The sequence below is a fragment of the Falco cherrug genome, chromosome 18 (assembly GCF_023634085.1).
Source record: "Falco cherrug isolate bFalChe1 chromosome 18, bFalChe1.pri, whole genome shotgun sequence".
NCBI lineage: Eukaryota > Metazoa > Chordata > Aves > Falconiformes > Falconidae > Falco > Falco cherrug.
The window spans coordinates 3,502,828-3,515,888 of record NC_073714.1 but is presented as its reverse complement, the minus strand read 5'-3'; the positions used below and the strand labels follow the sequence as shown (position 1 = coordinate 3,515,888).

Below are 13,061 nucleotides of genomic sequence, written 5' to 3'. Positions count from 1 at the left end.
ATGCAGCTCGAGGAGAGGGCAGAGTGGGCAAGGGAAGATGGAGAGGGATTTCCTAAGCACGTGAAGACAGCGCTGACATCCAAACAGCAGCAGAGCCCTGGCCTTGCCAGCCTTACCCTTGTTGTTATAGACATCTAGGTAATTTGGTGCAGAGAAGATCGTGATTAATGAAGGAAAGCCTGTTGTCTGGCTCTTCCTGTACATTCGGTACCTGAAAAACAGGTCAAGTGTTCAACACACCCGTCTTGCTAAGGAGAGCAGGAACACAGACGGAGCCTGCTCAGCTGCCAGGCTGCAGCACTTACCCAGCGTCCTGGGCTTCGTGAGCTCGGATTACAGATAACAAACTATTGTTCTGCAAAAATTCACAAACTGCAGGATAACTGGAAAATAAAAAGCAAGCGTACATCAGGACAGAGCAAAGGAGAACAGACAGCACGCACGGTCTTGGTTTCAGGAACCAGCCACTTGCAGCACCCATTTGGTTTGTGTCCAGCATCCCCAAACAAGGCCAGTATATATTACATCATTCCAAAATTAATTGCAAAGCATTCTGTTAAACAGACCTCTGGTGCCAAATCTTCCCTACCAGCCGGGCTACAAGTGGTCTGTTAGCACAAATGCTTCTCTTTGAGACAGGAAAAGATTATTTCCTAGAGCTTCTGGTACTGTCCAATGCCTGAAAACCACTCAAAAGGCACCCTGCCAGCTAAAAGAAGCATCTCTGCTGTCTGATACCACAATTTCATAAAGCAACGTATCCAAAGAGAGCTCAACATTACAGGACAAGAAAAAACAAACAAGCTTTTGTGCATTAGAGCCAAGTGAAGACTTGTTTTTCAGAGCCAGGGACACTGTAAAGTCCCACAGAGCGCAACGTGAAGAATCTCCCCCCACACCTTAGCGCAAGGGGAGACAAGAAGCTCTGCTCCATCACAGCCCCCTGAAACACCACTATACCTGTAGAAATAGGAGCAGCCTCGAACAGTGTTGTGGGCGAAATGCTCCAGTGTTTTTTCATTGCCGTAATCCTCTGATGGATCGGACCAGAGCAGGTCACACATTGGACCAAAGGCTGGAGGTTCCTTAAACCTGTCTAACTGAAAAAGGTACAGAAAATCAGGACAACGCTGGTGAAAGCTGCAGCAGCGTACGCACACCTACGGTGTGGACACGCGGAGCACAGGAGCCTCACCCTGGAACCCCGTGCAGGCATCAAGCAAGCCATTAACGACATGATTAATTGTAAGCTACGTGAAAAGACCACGGAGATTACTTACTTTCCTAATGTCGTCTAGACACGTGATTTCTGGAGACAGTCCTCCATGAACACACAGGAATTGCTGGTTTAAGAGGGCAGCAAGAGGAAGACAGTCAAATGTATCCATGCACGCATCATACACTCGCTCCGAATACTTGATTCGACCTGGAAAGATGGGGGCAGGGGGAGGAAAAGAGGGAAGAACTGAATTAATTTACTCATTTACACAACAAAGACTGCTCAGGATGTTAAGAGGAGCTTTTTTAGTATTATTCTTTTTTTTTTTTTTTTTTTTTTTTTTAAACGGGGAGTCATGCATCCAAACCTACTTGGTGTAAGAAGCATTAAGCAAAGCTTTGATCAGCCAGAGTGCTGATAGGGAAGTTCAAGGCACCCAGCTCCTAAGCTGTTATGGAAACTCTACATCCATGGCCCACCAATTTCAACTTTGCACCATTACGACTGGAAATGCTGACTTAAGACGATGCTTGTGGGACGGGAAGACAAAAAGGCTTCACAGTAATCTGGACATGGCCAAGAATATTAATCTCCCTTCAAGCTATTTTCTAGAACACCTGCAGTAAGATTAACATAGCAAAGAGGCTAGGTGCTTGCCACTGCAATAGAGAACCTGCAATAGGAATAAAGCCAGCCCATCACTCTCCTGCGTTCATACCGCACCTCTGGACTCCAGAGAGTCTTACCAGCCTCAGCTGCTAGGCACATTATACACTAGGAAATGCAGCAGCTGTTTAATTTGGCACAGCAATATTGCACAATCATTTAAGATAGGAACTGCCTTTTCAGCTGGACGCTGAGTGCTTTGACTCAGAATTTGACCGAGATGCCTGCAGCGAAATGAATCTTCACACAGGACCTTCTCAGGGCTACCAGTGATCGCAATCTCCGCTGGATGCCCCATCTTAACAGAGGCGAGGAGGATGTTTCAATACGTTAAACAGAGATACCGTGGCCTTTCCAAAAGCAGCTTAGCTTTTACAGCAAGCCTCCAAGTATGCTCAGAAATATTCCTCAACGCTTCCCGTTAGAACAGAGAGCAGGAGCAGAGACCACCGCATGCCAAGCACGTCTGCTTGCATCCGCAGCCCCTTCGCAGGGCAGCGATATGTTAATGTAGCCATTAATGTAACGTATGTAATGTAACGCAGCCTTCCAGAAAGCTGCATTACTGCTATAAAACCTGCCTCTGCCTAAAGCAAAAAAAAAAAAAAAAAAAAAAAAAGCACATGGATGGAAAGTTTACCTTTCCTCCAACTTTGTTTCAGAGATACTAACAGGTTTTTTTCAGCTGCAGGCTACGATACGGGAAGTGGAAAGGCAGTATCTTCTGTTTTCCAGAGGGGAAAAAACCCATCACCTCTGGCTCTCAGGTTCAGACTGAGCCCAGCTCAACAGGAGCTCTTCTACCACCACCTGATGACTACAGTATCCAGCAGAGCACTGGCTGGTGTTTTCCAACTCAATTCTGAGTAAACAGATGTCATTATGCCAGGTACCTATCAGCCTTACCCCGGTCCAACAGCATCCAGAGCTGAAGGACTACAGGTTGGACTTGTGTCTTGCCTGTAACTATTTCTTGAGGTCGGGTCCCTGAGCAACTATCCCCTAACAGAGCGCTGCATGCTGCTGATGGATACCTTTTTTATTGCTCCGAGGAGTGACCGTCACCCTCTGGGGAGAGCGGTCATTCCCCGACCTTTCACCATCCTTGGTTTAAAAATATGGAAACGCTGCACAAAAACATCTTTAACTCAACAAAAAAAAAAAAAAAAAAAAAAAAAAAGAAATTATCTTAAAGGTAATGATTCTCCCTAGTGCAAACGCTGAGGAACAAATCCTTTATTTGTTTCCAATTGTAATCACTGATCCCAGCTGCACAATCTGGAGCTGAAAGTCATTTGGCAGTAATTATATGTTGCTGGGTCTGAAAGTCAGGGAGGGGTGGGTGCGTGCAACGGGCTCATCAGCGAGACAGGGAAGATGCGTTTGCGTTTCTTCCATCCATGCTCACCCTTCCTAACCAGAGGGCCACATCTACATGCGCTCAGTACTTCACAGGACTTATATATCTGGGGTTTTTTGGTGGTATTTTTTGGTTTTGTGGTTTTTGGGGTGTTTTTCTTTTTTTTTTTTTTAGCAGGAGCTGAAATAGATGAGCTACATACAAAGGAAAAAAAAAAAAAAAGACAGTAGGTTTTTACAGCTCCGGAGCTAACCAGTATCACTCCTAGCAGGCACAAAAATTAAGACCCACACCTGGCCACAACACGTTAATATCTTTAAATCCTTCTTATGCTGCTGATACTTACATTCCTGCTTAAAGGTGAAGTATTCTGTGAGGTGCCTGCACTCATGGTTCCCTCGAAGGAGGAACAATGTTTTGGGATGATTTATCTTTAAACTCCATAAATACAGCACGCACTGCAAGAAAGGGAAGGAGGAGATGGCATGTAATAAAAACCTTTTATAGGGCACTAATCATCTGTAGACTTCACTAAGTGTTTCTGGGAAGACACCCAACAAGCTGAATTCAAAGTGGAACCCTGATAGAAACCCAGCTCCATAATCGGCAGTAGATCTTATCTTGGCCAAGTGGGGGAAAGCCACACCGAGCATTTCTCTATATTAGGCCTGAGTTGGAGAAGTGACAAATGAGATCGCATTCAACTGAAACCGGCTCTGGGCTGGGTGGGGGCAGCTTTTCCTTCCAGCAGAAACCGAAGCAAAAAAGCACCCATTTTCAGAGCAGCAAAGCAAAACCAGCTGCGCGGCGAGATGTGCGCTCCAGATGTCCCGCTGCAATCAAAACCAGAGACCGGCAAGTACAACAGACAACCATCTTGCTAGCCATTTTATCAAGTACATTAAACATCAGAAAAAATTAAACTTGATCTTCCCCACTGACTTCCCCCGCCCCGTTTTTCTGCTTACGCTACAGTCATGTGAAGTTCAAGTTCAAAACAGGAAAAGCCCAGCCAAAAAAATAAGCTTAGTAAAGCCTTCTGGCTTTGAAGAGGGCTTTCCACATCCCCTATCTGAGCAGCAACACCTGTAAGAAGATCATCTTTGAGGAGGCGCAGAGCAAAGTCAAACTGAAACAATCATTTCTGCCCAAGTCCCAGAAATATTTCACGGTGTCTTTCCAAAAAAACCCTACGTGAAGAAGGGAAGGGCTGGAAAGCAAGCGTGCTTACCCTTCTGCGCTATAGGTTGTCAAGCTGACAGCTAAATCGGCTGGTATCTAGTTTGGGGAAATGTTATCACATTTCCCCTGTTGATTTTGAGTGCTGGAAGGACAACCCATAATGACAGCAAGCTCGAAGATCTGGATTAAAGTCTCTAATAAGAGCTTACCCTTTAGGCTGACATGCTACAGAAACAGCACACCCTTTAAGAACGTGAGCCATGAAGTCTGTCAGCAGTTTTGCACTTAAAACTTTGCTGATCTGGTGCACAGATTTCTGGGAACCAGCTGCTGTGGCATGGAAACAACTTCCAGAACCAAAATAAACCAGTTTCAAGTTAGTTTCCAGTACAGACACCTTAGATACCACAGTATTTAAGCACTGAACCTGCAAGGTAAGCTCTGCATTAGTCATTCCAGCTGCATGCAGGGAGATCCCTAAAACCCCAAGGAGCTGTAAAGCACCCGTCTGCATCTAATTAAGAACCTGACCCCACAGAGAAAAGACTCGATTGCAAATTCCGAGTTCTAAAACTGAACAGAATCAGGGCCAGTGGTAGGTAATTCAAGGTTAGGGCTAGCAAAAAGATCGTTTTATTGCCTCTGTTAACAGGATGAATGCTCCCAACCAAACGATTTATAATTTATTCTGTGATTTAAAGCTTTAACCTCCTGTGTTCACAAACTAAATGTCACTCTTCTGGGCTAGCGTGAGAACTGAAAAGTGAAAGCCACTCTAAATGAACCGAATGACTTGCTAAGGACTGGAGAAAGCAACCAGCCCTGGCAAAGCAAGGAAGCAGAGATGCACACCAGTAACGAGGAGGATCTTGGATGTGTAGAAGGCCAGCGACTTGCAAGAAGAGATATTTAAAAACACATTCAAAGTCTTTGAAAAGTGAAAGGCAAGTGAACGGAGTTCATTCCACACCACAATTCTTCCTGGGCACGCGGCCTCTGGAATCGCTGCAGTTCCCTGTGGCTTGCGGCTATTTCACAAGGGCAGGGGGGCTGCCAGGTACGAGTGGGGTAACGGCGAGTAACGGGCGTTCAGCAGCCCTCGCCAGCTCCGGAGGGGCTGGAACGAGGAGCAAGGGAGGTTTCTACACTCGCATGCCTCAGATGCTTCCTGGCGTTCTGTGCAGATCCCTTTCCCAGACTTCCAAGGCACTGTGCCCAGGAATTGATTACCGCGTGTTTACAATAGCCTAGCAGCAACTTCAAGACCATTACGGCTTACTAGGCTTAAATAATCTACTTCTCTCCTTATTCTGCCTATCAGCGTGAAGCCCAAAGCCAAGCACTGAGGCCTGCGCCCCCATTTGATCCCCCCCCTTTCACTCACAAGGGGAAAGCTCAGCAGTCACAGCAGAACTGCAAGAGGAATCGCTAACTGCAACCCCAACGCAAGCGCAGGAGGGGCTGCTGCCGAACCCGCCGCACCGTAACCTCTCGGACCTTTGACAAAACGCAGCATTTACGAGAAAAAGTTTTAACACCGAGCCCGCCAGCTCTTCCTGGAGCGGGCACGGAAGGGGCAGCGCAACAGAATTCCTGCATCCCGGTGCTGCCTTTGGCCCGTGAACCTACACCTCGCAACACCGACTGGGTCTCTTTAACAGCATTCTGGATAAAAGAGTGCATTCAACCCTGGCGAGCTTACCGTACATACAAATCTGTAATGAGGCAGCAATCGCGTCCCATTTTAATTGGATTTGAAAAACTAGCCTGGAAAAGGTGCATGCCATCACCACACCATTTTTACTGATAAATCTAGTCTTTCCATAGATCCTGTTTTCGGTCGTAATAACTGTTTCACTTTATCATTTAACCAAACAATTCTATTCGTGTTCTGGCTTCACGGACCAGGATGGCCTCTCGTTGACTAACACAGGCAGACCTCTCTTGCGCAAGGGCTTGGAGATGTTAACTCAGAAGCTTAAAGCACTTTGAAGGAAGCATCTTTCCCCGTGCAGACTGACAAGAAAACCCTTCACCAGGATGCCACCTCACCAGCAGCCCCAGACGGAGGTGTTCAGCCTGATTTCCGTGCTGCCTGTCAGCCCTTTCACTGCCACGTCCCAGCCCGTGGCCAGTTCGTCTTGCTGTCGCAGCGGGCTTTGTGGCACGGACTGAAAGCAAAGGCGTCGCAGCATCCTCTTCCACTCGACATCAGCCCTCTCAGCTTTCACACGGTTGCTTCCCTCCCTTCTCCCCCCCCCCCCCCCCCAACTCTTTTCTTTAAAAAAACCAAAACCAAAAGCCAACACAAAACCAACCAAACCACGCTTCATGGCCTCATTATACTTACTGGGAACGAATGTTTTTAAATGAGAATTTCCCTAAGCCAGAGGCCCAGAAATAATTTGTTGAAGACATCCAGCTGAGCTGATGAACAAGAGGCTTTTGGGGTTTTTTTTAAAGGTTTTGTCTGAGCCACAAACTGCTCCTTTTACCTTGACAACCAAATAGAGCAATGGGGAAAGCTCACAAGGGTTATCTGGGCTGCTAACAAGCAGCAGGGTTTGTCTTAACACCTCCTTGGCCCCCAGTTTTGCATCTTGTTTCCTGATTGCCTGCATCAGGATGCAATTATACAATTACCTCCTATTTCATTCAGTTAAAAGGTCATGATTATCAGCTGCTCTGGGCAGGCACTCGATAATATCCCCACCCAGCACATGGATGCACAAGTTTGTGCAGTGATTCATGAAAGTCTGATGATGCTGGTGCTCCTCACCTTCCCAGTGGTGAAAGCACAGGGAAACCTGCGTGCCTCTCCATCACCTGAGCCTCTGGGATAAAGCAAATCAAAACTCCAAACCCCAAATGTTCACAGATCAGCCACCTCTGCACTTCAGAGGCCAGCTGCTACAGCTTTGCATTTTACAGTAGTCTGCAAAAATAAAGAAATAATGCAAAGACAACCATTCAGCGCCATGAACTCTTTGCTTGTAGCGATCCTCCACGCCAGCAGCAAACCTCCTGTTTCACTATAGAAACCCGTTTCTGCACACCCAGGTGGGAATTTCTTAAAACACATTGGCTGCACTTTGCAGTAGGTGGAAAGAAGAGGCACACATCAATAGGAACAAGAGAATCAAGCCTTTGAGATTCTGCTTTATCAGTGACATTTGGATCAGCCCCCGCACGTACTAATCAAAGCCCACCCTGCTTCGTGAAAGATCAATGCTAGCTCTGTGGGGTAACGGAGCGCGCCGTGGCTTTCCCTCTGCAGATGTGGGGGGCAAGGGGAAGGAGGAGAGTTGAGAGCAGCATGGAATAAAAGCTTCTTGCTCAGAGCTGGCGGAGACCGAGTGCCCCAGGCTCTCGAGCCTGAAAACACCGGGCTGCCTGGCACAGGCCCTGGCTCAGAGTATTGGGTCACAACAGAGACCTGATGAAGTTTACCTGTAATTTTCAGGCCTTTCGCCTCAAAAAACAAAACCAAAAAAACCAACAATGCCTCTTCCCACTACCTCCGTTCTCCAAAGTGGACTCATCATCCATCCATGCCCCTGGAATTCTCCCATACTATCACAGCACAGAGAGACGAGGGCACTGATGCCCAACACAGGCACGCACTTCTGCAGATCTGGGAGTAAAATCTCCGTGTTGGATCAATCGCAGGGTAAAAGTAGAGAGCAGGAGAAGCACTTTGCCACCCAGGATCCGTAAAATTTGTGCGTAGGCTCAGGGTACCAAAACTCTCCTTTGAAGGTTTCTTGGTTAACGCTAAAACAAATCCACATCTAGTCTCAGAAAGAACTGCTGTGCTAGAATATAATCTCTTTTCCAGGTAAATCCACAACTGCAAACCCAATTTGTGCAAGCCAAGCCATCAGAACAAGCGGTCAGATGTCTGTCCTTCCCCTTCCTCCCCAGGGGGTTATACAGGACTCCTCCTGCCAGCACCACCAGAAATCCCAACAGCTGCAACCCCACCTTTCCAGCATCCGTCCCCGCTACCCCCGGAAACTGCTCATCGTCACACCTTGGCTCGCTGTCAGTATTTAGGAACACACGAAGCGCAAGGCTGGAAGTAAGCCAGAACGCTGCTAAAGCACAAGCTGTCAGCGGTACTCTCCCCTAAATCCTCTGCAGAATCCTTCAAAGAAACGCTTGCATTAACCGCCGCCTTCGCTGTCCAGGAGAGTTCCTCCCCAAAATTTAACCAAGAAAGACTCCTCTGCAGACCCAACAGCTCAGCTATTCCTGTGCTGTGGTATCCACGCTCCCTCTTTGAAGGGAAAGCACTTACTCTGTTTTTCCAGGGTAGTTTTGCCACTTTTTGTGCCTCCGTTTCCCCAAATGCCTCCCTCTCCATCCCCGCATCCATTCCATTTATCTCCAACCGGAACAAACACCCCTTTTCCACTCTGCTCTGCCTCTGTGAAACCAGAAAGCTGCAATCCCTTGGGGTCTGCAGCATTTGCTGACAGCTCTCTCATCCTGCCGGCTCTGTCGCTCACAGGTCTTCAGCGAAGCAGCAGCGGCCACAGGGACCCATCGATTACTTCGCCCTTTAAGACCAACACCTCGCAGTGTTACCCACTCCTTGGTCGGTGACATCCCACAGAGCTGCAAAATCCTAACACAGCGCCAGATGTTCGGCTGATGTCTGTAAGGCGACAGCGTTATCGTGACAAGGCAGGTTGTCACACGGGCACAGCATGGCTAGATAAACAATTAAATGCCCTGGCACTAAGCCGGTGGGTCACAGCAAGATGTACAACAGCCCCGGTGATTTATTGCTCCTTTTTCCTGACCCTGACTCTGGAATTGCGAGGTTGATGCTTTCAGGGGGACGGTAGGGAAGCAGTGACTCAGTAGCGTTGCGCCTTCTTTTCCCTGCAAAGCCGAATCCTGTAAGTTTTTAAACATTTGCTTCCCACTGCCTGGTAGGATCCTGTTGCCCGCAACATACAATCAACTCTCCCTCTTGTTTCCCTGACTGACAGCTACAAGTGATATTCAAACTTGAGTTCAGAAGCCAGAATTTAGTCATTAACCCCACCACTGCTGTTTCGCTGTCACTGGGCGAGGATCCAATTCCCAACCATGACATTGGGACATGGCTGTTCTGCCAAAATCATACTGTGAGTTACCTACAACACGATTTTCATTCCATGCAAAACAAGAGTGTAAAATCCAGCATAAGAGATCTGTATCTGCTAGCTTAGTTCAACACTTTCGGTTAGTTTACTACCAGCACCCCCAGGCTCAACTTTATTTGTCACCTCTATACTGAAGTAGCCTCTGTCCACGTAGTCTCCCAGGAAGAGGTAGCGGGTGTTATTGGGTGATCCTCCAACTTCAAACAACTTCATCAGGTCAAAAAACTGCCCATGAATGTCACCGCACACTAGGGGAGGAAGAACAGCACGGAAGAGGGACAGAATTACATGCTAAGAAAAGAAAGGTCATGACATCAACAAGGAGCATCGCATGGCTGTGCTCTGACCCAAGCCACCCCTGCTTTACACTGAGCTTCTGCAAAGATGTACTCAACCTACACCAGCAAAATCCTCTCTTCTGAGAGCTCAGGCAATTTAAAAAACCTTGCTGATGGAAGGAACACGGCAGCAAACCTGCTCCTTTGAGTGGTTCGTGTTTCCTAGATGGACTATTTAGGACTCCAGCTGCAGAAAGCTCTCTGACCTGTGATTGGAGCCTCCACTTCAATCATTGTCTTCTCGTGTCTAAGGATGGCAGCCCCATCATTGATGATCTTCAGCGCCGCATCCTCTTCCAGGCGCCCTTCCTTTACCAAGTGGCTCTTCAAGACGTCAAGCCTAGGCTTCCCATCCTCAAACACCTCCTTCAGAGTGAGCCGCTGCGTGGGAGGAAATGGGACAGCTGGAAATGGAAGTGAAGAAGTTAGCAACACGTCTCTTTTTTCGGGGGAGAGGGGAAGGGGGGGGGGGGGGGGGGGAAAGAATTACAGTCTTTTCAGCAGGAGGCTTTCGTTCCAAGCCTCAAGACGAGCATACACTCAGGAACATACTTCCACCGAAATTATGCTCTCAAATAGCGAAAGAAGAAAAGCTGTGCTGCCAGAGCAGTTGAATACACCCCTCAGCATGTTTAAAAAGCTACCGTATGCAGACTAAATGCCATATGCATCCGCAGAAAACACAGGCACCAAAGCTGTCTCCTAATTTGGTGGGGATAGTTGTCACTGTAACGTTGCATTAAAACAGGACTGCATGCAAATATCAGCAAAAGCAGGAGAAAAACACACCAGTTCCCAGGAACTGGCAATTAAGGTAGGAGGACCCATATGTAAAGTCCTCAGTTATCAGGAAACCGCACACACACCCGCAAAACAGAAGCTGCTTTCACCAAGCAACAGCCTCGCACCTCTCCGTACGGGCCTCTTCAAAAAGCTTAACCCCAAGCTTCGTAATTGGTAAATCCTGACAGAATCCAACATTTAAGGCAAAGTTAAGGCCTCACCTATCTGCAACATATTCCCTGGGTTTTAACTCTAGGTAGAAAAACACCCCATCAAAGGCTGCCGTTATTATGTTCATGCAAGGCAACTGTATTATTTGTGAGAAGGTGACCTCTAGCAGAAAGAAAGCATATGAAATTAAAAATAAGTTACGAGTCAAAACCATCTAACTTCCTCATCTGCCGTCTCCTGGGCCTGGCTAGTTTTAAAAAAAAAAAAAAGATGGAGCACACATCACCCCTACATAATATTTAAAGGCTGCATAGTGTCTTGTTTTAAAATAAATTCCAGGAGGCCTGGATGTTTGGGAAAAAGAGAAAAAACTGGAAGTCAAATGCTGTTAAACAGCCCCAAACGTGTGGCCCAGCTGCTGGCGGCTCCCGCGCACCACAGAGCAATTTGCATCTTATCACAGTGATGCAGCACAGAGATCATCTCAGGTCCCGGAGTCCATTTCCTTCTCAAAACATCTCAACCAACCAGCATCTCCCCAGCCCTCCGGGTTCAGCCTTTTCAACACTCCCAGGTCACAGCAGGACCAAAACGCTTACAACCAAGCCCTGCCAAGGGAGGGATGCTGCAAGTCTGGATGAGGAGGAGATGCTGGGATGGGTTTTGGTGCTCCCTGGGGTGCTGCACGCCGACGTGGCATGCACAGCCCCAGGAAAAGCTTCTTACCCCAGCATGGGTACCACAGGGAGCTGCTGCTCACCCTCCCAGCCTTAGGGACACAGGTCCCGGAGGCAGGGCTGTCCGTCAGAGCGCAGGCAGCCGGACAGACTGCCGGCTCTCCTGTGCAAACAGCCCGGGAGAGCTGAGGGTGTTCAGCCCGGAGAAGGCTCCGGGGAGAGCTTACAGCAGCCCCCCAGTACCTAAAGGGGGCTGCAAGAGAGGCAGAGATGGACTCGTTACAAGGGCATGCAGCAACAGGACAAGGGGTAATTGTTTTAGGCTGAAAGAGGAGAGATTTAAATTAGATATTAGGAAGAAATTCTTTGCTTGAGGGCGGCGAGGCGCTGGCACGGGCTGCCCAGAGCAGCTGTGGGTGCCCCATCCCTGGCAGTGCCCAGGGCCCGGCTGCCGGGAGGTGTCCCTGCCCGTGGCGGGGGGTGGCACTGGTTGATCTTTACGGTCCCTTCCAACCCAAACCATTTTAAGATCTTTGCTGGGCATCCCCCAGCCTACCCTGAAGTCGGGACAGCAAACGAGCCTTTTACAGCCGTTGTAATGATCACGGTGCCAGCCTGCTTCTGAGTAAGCGGTACCTCCAACACACCCCACGTGTAACGAAACCCACTCACTAGATAATGTACCACTGCTTCCACATCTCCCGCTTCTGATGCGATCATGTCATGTGGTGAAAGACAGATTTGCACTTCACTGTAATCCAGCTAGAGAAGAAAAATATCTGATATGCTAATGAAGTTGACGTCCTTACCCACCACCCGGTAAAGACATCCCATATGCCAAAGTGTGTTGAATCTAACAGGCGAAGCAATAGCGCTGGTCAAACAGTACAGTGTCTAGCAGAGATGCAACCCATCTCTTTTAAATGCAAATAGAGCAGCTATTTAGCTTAGAAACGCAGGGGGCAGACGGAAAAAGCAAAGAGATTCTTTGCAGCTGAACATCAATTTTCAAATAATGCGAACTGCAGGACAGAGGAGAACAAGAGCGGGTATAATGAAAGGGGAGCCGGTGCCTGCAATAAGGTGGCCCTCTTTCATCAGTCGCTTTGGAAATTTTGCTCCGCTGCTTGTGTATTTGCCAAGTGCCCCACGTGCCTCGAACGGTCCAGAGCACACGCAGTGCTTTCCCCACGGAGCCACCAATTAAAGAGGTTTAAGCAAGACCCCTGCTTATACCAACACAGGTCAGACAACATTTTTTTACTGCATATACAGCTCATCTCTACAGCCAAAAGGGGAAGAAGAAGAAAAAAAAAAAAAAAAAAAAAGAGACCCCTCTGGTTACCAATGAAAAACCTGACATTTTGCAGAACTTCATATATCCTGCCACCACCGCCACCCCGGATCTGTGCAGGGATGGCAGCGCTGGAGGAGGACACAAAAGTTCAGCTGGAAGAAGGGAGGCCAAAAGGAGCAGGGTGGACACGTAGGCATGGGACTCAGAGCGAG

The 13,061-nt window shown here is 48.1% G+C and overlaps 1 protein-coding gene across 6 annotated transcripts in view; it reads right to left on the bottom strand.

Annotated features, from left to right (window-relative positions):
- Positions 1–13,061, bottom strand: part of PPP3CC (protein phosphatase 3 catalytic subunit gamma) — a 36,170-nt gene that overhangs the window by 9,047 nt on the left and 14,062 nt on the right. For 4 of the 6 annotated variants that reach the window (XM_055696062.1, XM_055696060.1, XM_055696061.1 and 1 more), the window contains exons 2-8: positions 10,128–10,325; positions 9,707–9,831; positions 3,592–3,703; positions 1,281–1,426; positions 961–1,100; positions 306–383; positions 117–211 (exon numbers count right to left, since the gene is read on the bottom strand). In XM_055696062.1, the coding sequence (XP_055552037.1) occupies positions 117–211; positions 306–383; positions 961–1,100; positions 1,281–1,426; positions 3,592–3,703; positions 9,707–9,831; positions 10,128–10,325 (894 nt within the window). Of the gene's footprint in view, positions 1–116; positions 212–305; positions 384–960; positions 1,101–1,280; positions 1,427–3,591; positions 3,704–9,706; positions 9,832–10,127; positions 10,326–10,411; positions 10,543–10,925; positions 11,045–13,061 lie in introns of those variants that run through there. The other 2 variants (XM_055696063.1, XM_055696066.1) reach the window with 2 other exon arrangements.